Source organism: Poecilia mexicana, unplaced genomic scaffold (assembly GCF_051168715.1).
Source record: "Poecilia mexicana isolate PSO_F unplaced genomic scaffold, ASM5116871v1 scaffold_5, whole genome shotgun sequence".
Lineage (NCBI taxonomy): Eukaryota > Metazoa > Chordata > Actinopteri > Cyprinodontiformes > Poeciliidae > Poecilia > Poecilia mexicana.
In genome coordinates, this window is record NW_028263374.1 from 11,186,387 (window position 1) to 11,194,446 (window position 8,060).

Consider the following 8,060-nt stretch of genomic DNA (forward strand, 5'->3'; position numbering starts at 1 on the left):
GAATATACTTTTTTCTTTTTTTTAATTTACTGGTAGTACAAATATAGACCCATTCATGAATATATAAATATATATATACATATATATATATATATATTTTTTTTTAAGTATTTTTTTAGATGACACAAATCCAGTTCTATTAGAAATTCTTCAAAATGAGAAAGAAGTAAACATGCCATTTTAAATAAGAGTTATGTGTTTTGATCTTCATAAATCAGGACATGGCTACAAGAGAACAGCTCCTGCCTCCCACAGGGACATTCAGTTACAAAAATATAGTAAAGATGATGTTACCTTCTGTGAACAACGTGAAACTGAGGCTGAAAAATAAAAGGTGAAAAGACATCTCAACAGACGTGAGAAGTTTCAAGAACAACGGAGGGGGGAACGGTTTTCTATCGCTTATTTGCATTACCATGGAAATGTTATGTCACAAGAGGCAAAAACATAAGAAAATATGGCGTATGGTGAGGCTGAAGTCGGTCGTCTGATTCACAGATCGTCAATTGTTCGTAAAAGTTGTGAGGACTGATCAGAAAAGCCAGAGCTTTGCCGTCTCTCTTTAGGGTAAATTCAGATTGTATAGCTTACAAAAAGGACAAAATTAGTTGACAATATCAAATAAAAACACATTTTCTAATCAATAGTAAGTAAGGAGAACAAGACATAATTATTCTGTTACTGCATAGGACATTGATAAAGAGTAAAAAAAAAAAAAAAAATTCCAACTTTCCAGTGTTATAATAAAAAATGTTACACATATTTACCAGGTTTCTGATTTGTTTTTATTCAGTGGGTGATTTTAGTCTGTCTTACTTTTTAGCATCTTAAGGACTGTGTTCATTCTAGTGGGGAGTTGCTTGCATGTTTGATGCTCCAGCACACACACTTTTTAAGTTTTGCTGACAATGGGTTAAAATTACAGAGGGTTATGAGTGACTCTGACACACTGTGGACCCCCTCCTTGCTTCACCCCTGAGTCCAACACAGGCGTCTTTGTGCTCCCTCCACCATCAGTGAAGATCCATCAGAGGCTAACCTGACAGCCAACGGCAGGCCTCTGCCAAGCTCCAGCTGCACGCTCTGCTTCAAGCCTGAAGCCAAAACTTCAACTGTATACATTCAACATCCTGCCGACTCTGGTAATATCAATACTTGAGCTAAAACAAAACATCTGTTATCACTAAAAAACTGAAATGGGTTTACGTGCTTTATTTTGTCTTAATTTTTTTTTTCTTTTTTGGAGGATCAAGAATTTACAGAGATGGGTCAGGAAGGAGAAACAAACAAAAACAGGCAGGAATGTATGTCAAATTTTACCTATTTTTTTCCACAGGTACAACAGAATTTCTATTTTTTTGTGCACATTTTAAATGAAAAACAAAATATTAACTGATCCATGTTTGGCACTTCCTTCTGCTCCACCTTTAGTAGCACCGTGTTGGAGACCTTTGTTGTACTTTTAAAAGTTAAATATGCCCCCTTTCTCACCTGATAGAGGATTCCAGCTGCTCGAGAGATCAGAGCATCATTTTTGTAATGTTTGTCGTTGCATAACGCGATGCATGTTTTCTAGGTGTGCTCTGCAGGGAGGTCGTATTAGGGAGCAATCTCTTTGAATGCCATCCTAACTTGAAATGCTGAGAATAAACTTTGGTTTTCACTTGCTGAAATAATCGATGCATACATGCTCAAGATGTGTGTGTGTGTGCGTGTGTGTGTGTGTGTATATATATATATATATATATATATATATATATATATATATATATATATAATTCCTGGATATGAATTTATTCCCTTTCGTTCTCCAAAGAGATGTTTGTGAAGTTAACCAATGATTGTAAAATTGTAAAATATTTAAAAATCTTCCTAAAACTAATCGCTATGTAAATATTTGCACTTTATTTACCACAACTTTCACCACTGATTAATATGTGGTGTATTGTATTGTTGGTTCTTAGAAAAAAATAATTTATAATTTTACAGTTTCTGTAAGTTTTTTTTTTCATTTATGCCCAATTAATGCGTCACTAAAATGTAAGAATTTTCGAGAAAGGCCAATTGGTTCAATGTACCTCACTCAATTTGCCACCAAAGAGTTTGCATGGGGCTGCTACAAAATACCGCATCCAAATTCTTCTGCCACCGGCAAGCATTTCCTGTTAGCTATAAGTGTTACAGTGATAAATCTACGACAGTGATACGAGATACGCAGGGATGTAGCACATCTTGAATGGTGTCTGTCATTCCGTTGCGGCTTCTCCGCTGCTGGAAGTGTGTGTTTTGGCTATGCTTCCATGCTAGCGGAAGCCAGTCAGAATTAGCTGCTGAGCTATGAGGTAAGACGCGTTCTGGGTGGATTAACACCTGCTGGCTAAGCTAAAACTATGACTGACTGGAAGAGGTCAGGCGAGCCAAAGCCATTTCCTCTGCACAGTGGTCTCATTATTACCCCTTGATTTCAAAGAGTAAATTGAGCCAGAGTAATTTTGGTACTAAACTTCTCTGTTCATGCTTGTCCAGACTTGCTATATACAGAGCTCAGAAGTGACACTTCTTGCATCACATTGTGCAATCCTCTTGGGAGGAAAATAAAAGAATATGAAACCCAACAACAATGTAATGAGCTTCAAAGGCATAGCTCAGGATTTTTGAAGTAAGGTTCTGTCAAATTTTATAAGCAGTTTATAGCTCACCTGCAGTAGATGGCTCTCACGGCTTCCTTATTAAGTATAAATCCATATTCATTAGTCCTTGAGGATGAAACTAAAGGCTTGCGCCAGAAGGGCTGCGACCAAATTGAAACTGTACTATCTTAAAATAACTCTAATCTTAAGAATGTCATTACAAACCTTTAGATATTCATCACATTTGCAGCAGACAGATTATTTCTCTAGGAAAAGATGATTGTTTTATCGGGAAATTGAGATTCCCAGTAAAACATCAATTATTTTCCTGTGTGAAACACTAAGAGAACAACTAAAGCAAATCAAAATAAAGATAATTTAAAAATCAATAAAATAGGGTTCCCAAACATAGCATCACTGCCTTTTTACACAGCTTTATTTTTACTCTGGTTACTTGGACCAGAAATGTTTTACATGTTCCATTCTGACTATATGTTTTACAAATGGGGATCATTAATGTGGCACCACCTCCATTTTTAACAGAGAAACCGGAATGATATTTTACTTTTAAGACAACCTGTTAGCTTCAGTCTGCAGGACAAACGAATCTGGATGTTTTAAGTGACTTTTTGATGAATTGTTATTATCTCACCTACAGTCCAAATCTCTGTTGATGTCATAGTGGCGTTTGCAAGTGCTCTTTTATAATATTTACACAGATTATAAAGATTAAAGCCCTTGAAGTAAAGGTAACAATGATCTTCCTGTGTCAAATACATAAATAGAACGTCACATGTAATTCCAGTTGGAGTAAGTAACTAATTTAAAAGGATGGCTGTGAAAAAAATTTCATTTCAAACTGGACCGACTTTAGGATTGGTCTGTAATTTACACATAATCTGATTGTCATTACTCGGGGAAATGTTGGCAGGAAGCAGTGCTCCACCAGTGATCTTCCTGTATGAAGCACAAATTAACACAGTCACAATTGAAGCTTTTGCAGTCAAAAATAACTACCAAATAAAATAGTAGGGCACAGTTAACACTCATAAAATAGTTTAATATTTTGCCATTCTCACAACTTTCATTTCTCTGTCAAATTATTTCTCTGAATGGAAATATTTTACACATTTCTTACAGGAAAATAGCTAGTGGCGCAAACCCTTCAAACCCCATTTCATGTGCAAGTAATAGACATCTTGTGTGTGCAAAAGTCCCCACTGCAAAAGTGACACCAGTCATAAAATACTCATCAGTGTTGTACCACGAAAATATGCTTTTATCAGAATAGCTGTTTGCTCGAGCCTCTAAGAACAACCAATCTGACTTTATACAAAATGAAGACGCCAACAGAGTTATTTCTTACAGGTAACATATTACCTATAACAACCTTTATACAACCTTTTCGTAGAACCTCATTCAAAAAAATTACTCTCCCTGTAATGCCACCATGTTTACACATCCACGGATGTTCATCGTGAACCTGACATTTGCCTTTGCGACCTAGTTTTGAGTAAGCAACTATCTCTGGTCACAAACATCTTCTCGACACTACAAATGATTCGATCCTAGTAGAGGTGGCAGCTGCGTCAAGACTCTTCCTACCACATTGGCCCCCCCCCCGCCCCCGTGGAAAAGCGTCTTTTTGTCCCGCGTCATGGAGAAGAACGCAAGTCCGGGATTAACTTATTAAGGCCAACATTTTTGATCTGAGGTTATCTCTTCCATTTCCACGGCAACTCGATCGCGCTGTGGCTTCTTGGCGCACACGCACGCACGCAAAAGCAAGTGCTCAAACCCACAGACTGAAACACATGAATGGGCCTTAAAGCCCTAGAGAGCACGGCCCAAAAGAGATGTGAAGTGTAGATGTGCAGCAACAGCTAACCATCGTGTCAGGTTTCTGGGGGCTCATGCTAAATTTAACCCTGTGATCCTGCAGAAGGCAGAGGGGTTTAAATGCCAGCCTACAGTTGCTCCACACCAGTTGTTCACCACACGTCTTCCACTCATCGCAAACGCAGGCCAAGGGGAAGACAGCGCACACGCGTACAGTCCAACACACATCCCAGAGGCAGGAACGAAGACCACTCATTGAAGAGCAGCGACAAACGAAGCAGGGATTGTTGCCCCCTTTACATCTCGAGCACAACACGGGCCAATATGGAGCTCTTTGAGACCAACCCATACTTCTTTCCTGATCAGCGATTTTATGAAGGAGGGGACAGCTACTTCCCCTCTCGCCTACCTGGGACGTACGACCAAGCTGGTTACCAGGACAGAAACTCCATGATGGGCCTGTGTGGGAGTCTTGCTGGAGGTGCCAGCGTCGGAGTCGCAAGTACTGAGGATAAAGCGTCTCCCTCCAGCCTGTCACCTCATTCTGAGACCCACTGCCCCGGTCAGTGCCTGCCCTGGGCCTGTAAGCTGTGCAAAAGAAAGACTGTGACCATGGATCGCCGGAGAGCAGCAACGCTGAGGGAGAAGAGACGCCTGAAGAAGGTGAACGAGGCCTTCGATGCTCTGAAGAGGAGCACCTTGATGAACCCCAACCAGAGGCTGCCCAAAGTGGAGATCTTGCGGAGCGCCATACAGTACATCGAACGGCTACAAGCTCTGGTGTCCTCTCTCAACCAGCAGGACACTGAGACGGGACAGCAGGGACTGCACTATCGACCCACCCCGACCCAGCCCAGAGTGAGTACAACAGGAGAGGGATAAAGAGAGCCAAGATGACAGGCGAATGTGGAGAAAAATGGCTGAGAAGTTGTTGGGAAGTGAGGAAAACAAGCTGTAGGATAATAAAAAAAAATTATAATAAAGTGGGTGATTTTTAGGTGTCAGATGTTAATTTTTTCTAAATTAACAGGCTTATGTTTTAGTCAAATATGCACTTCTCAAACTAACACAGCAGGTTTCGAAAACATCAATCTTTTGCGCTGGATTTTTTTGTGTGCAGTTTTGCATTGTAAGTGACTGACAGCAACTTCTGCATGCGTGTCTTTGTGCTAACAGGTGTCGTCGTCCAGCGAGCCCAGTTCGGGGAGCACCTGCTGCAGCAGCCCCGAGTGGAGCAGCACTCCGGAGCAGTGTCCGCCGAGCTACAGCGGTGAGGGTGAGCGCGGACGAACATGAACCTTCACCGGATCCCGCAAACAGATTAGTGCTTTGCTGACAGTACTGACTGTGTGATTTGGCCTCTCTCTCTCTCTCTCTCTCTCCCTCTCTCTCTTGTCTCTTTTCCTTCAGATCTCCTGAGTGCTGCTGAATCCCCTGAGCAGGGAAACATGCAGGCCTTGACTTCCATTGTGGACAGCATCTCTGCTTCAGACGGAGCTGTGGCCTTTCCTGTAGACATTCCCAAATAGACCTTTCAAAACAGATGTAGATGCACAGAGATCCGTAAAATTATAGAGGAAAAATAGCTAATCGGTGATCCCGTTTGACTGGAGTACTTATTTTGTTTTAGTGAATCTACAAACTTTGGTTTTCTGTCTTATGCAAACGATCAAAAATCCGAATTAATGAATTGTCATCGCAACTCTACTGGGTCTACTGGCTAAACTGAATTCCTTCTTTTACAATGAGGCCTTATTCCCTGTATTACATGCCTTATCCTGTGGTCCAGTCCTGTTTGTCAGAGCTACAGATGCTCAGTCTAACTTGAGATTCAAAGATTTTGCTGCATGAACCCAAAATCCTAGTTATCTGAGTGAATCTCTGTTAAACCTTCCTCCAGACTCACAGATGGATTGTATTGTTCTAACTTAATTTAAGTTTTCCTCCGTATCTTTGATTCTTTTTGTGTGAGTTTAATGCTTAAAAAAAATAAAATAAAATACATGAATTTATTTGTGGGGCCAATATGTACCATGGCAGTTTTGACCAAGATCTGCTTAATTTAAACAGGTTATAAATGCTTTTGTTGTAAATACGTTCCCCTTTTTTTTCTACAGAGTGGTTTTGCCATTTTATTTTTTATCTTTGCTAACTTATTTTTTGACTTTTATAACTAAGATTGTTGTGTATTTGTAGATGTTCTGAAAAGTGATATTGTTCTGTTTTAATTCTTGGAATAAAGATGGTTTTCAATAAGCTGTTTTGTGGCTTTAAAGTGCCGAGCACTTCAGGAAGGAGCAGAGTCACAATTCTTTAAAAAACAGCTTTACTCATGTCTATATAGTGTCATAAATACAGTACTTTTTTTTTCAGATGGCCAAATAATAAAATCTTGATTTGTCAGCATTGTTTCACACCTGGAATAAAGACACAGTACTCATAGCTGCCACATAGCACATTACACACCTTTTAGACACCTTGGAAAAATCTGTAAAAATAATAATAATAATAATAATAATAATAATGAAAAGAGATTGTACAGCCATCCAGGAGTTCATGAGTTCATATGCTGTGTTCTCATTGGAGGAATTGGTCAGCTGGGTGTATGGACCGCCTGCTGGCATTTCTTCGCAAAAACTGACCATGAGGTTGTAGAGCAGGATAAGACATGTCTGTCAGTTACACTGTCTTACAAAAGTAATCATAACCCCTTAAGCTTTTCACATTTTCTCACATTACAAATAAAACTGTCAGCATATTTTATCAATTTGAAGTCATGTGTACTATAATAAAAACCTTAAAAGCGTGGCACGCATTTTGATTTAGATCCACAACAGACGGATCAGAGATGAAGTTTGTGGAGATGCTTAAAGAAAAATCTCAACTGCAAACACACCGACATGGCTAAACTGAAAGGGCCACGCTGGAGAGGGAATTAATCAGAGAAACAGCCAAGAATCCCAAGTAAGGGTGAAATAAAAATGCATGCCACATTTTTCAGACTTTCTTCTGTGAAATATTTTGAAAACCACAAATCCTTGTTCTGTCACTACACAACTTTGTGCTAGTTCAAGTTCATACGTTGCATAAAATCCTGGTAAAAAACAAAACAAACAAAAGAAAACAAAAACAAAAGAACAAACAAAACATTTACTTTGTGACTGTAACATGACAAAATTTCAAATATTTTAAGGGCTATGGATGCTTTTGAAGGCCAGTGCAGAGCAGCGCAAGTCACTGACTGATGCTGAGCAGCAATTTATTGTTTGACATGAGAGAAAGTTTGGAATTGACAGAAGTGAGCTACAGTGTCCACACTAAAATTCACACACACAAAGAGTCAAAGTCACGTGGTTAGGGTCGGCCTTTCACACACACACACACACACACACACACACACACACACACACACACACACACACACACACACACACACACACACAAACACACGGACACCCACAAGCACACTCGACCCCTTTACAAGTCTCCAGGAGATAGGCTGATTTGCTCAATCTCTCTCTCTCTCATTCACAAACACACACACACACACGCACACACTCCATATTCATGCCTCACATTAAATTTCTCTCT

The 8,060-nt window shown here is 39.8% G+C and overlaps 1 protein-coding gene across 2 annotated transcripts; it reads left to right on the forward strand.

Moving 5' to 3' along the window:
* Window positions 1-4,528: 4,528 nt before the first annotated feature.
* Window positions 4,529-6,725, forward strand: myog (myogenin). 2 transcript variants are annotated; one of them, XM_014986282.2, is made up of 3 exons: window positions 4,754-5,327; window positions 5,646-5,745; window positions 5,880-6,725. In XM_014986282.2, the coding sequence occupies exons 1-3, from the start codon at window positions 4,794-4,796 to the stop codon at window positions 5,996-5,998; spliced, it is 753 nt and encodes a 250-aa protein (XP_014841768.2). In that variant the 5' UTR covers window positions 4,754-4,793; the 3' UTR covers window positions 5,999-6,725. The 2 variants fall into 2 exon arrangements, with proteins under 2 accessions (XP_087861640.1, XP_014841768.2); XM_088005514.1 differs by lacking the exon at window positions 5,880-6,725 and having other exon boundaries at window positions 4,529-5,327; window positions 5,646-5,857.
* The last annotated feature ends 1,335 nt before the right edge of the window (window positions 6,726-8,060 follow it).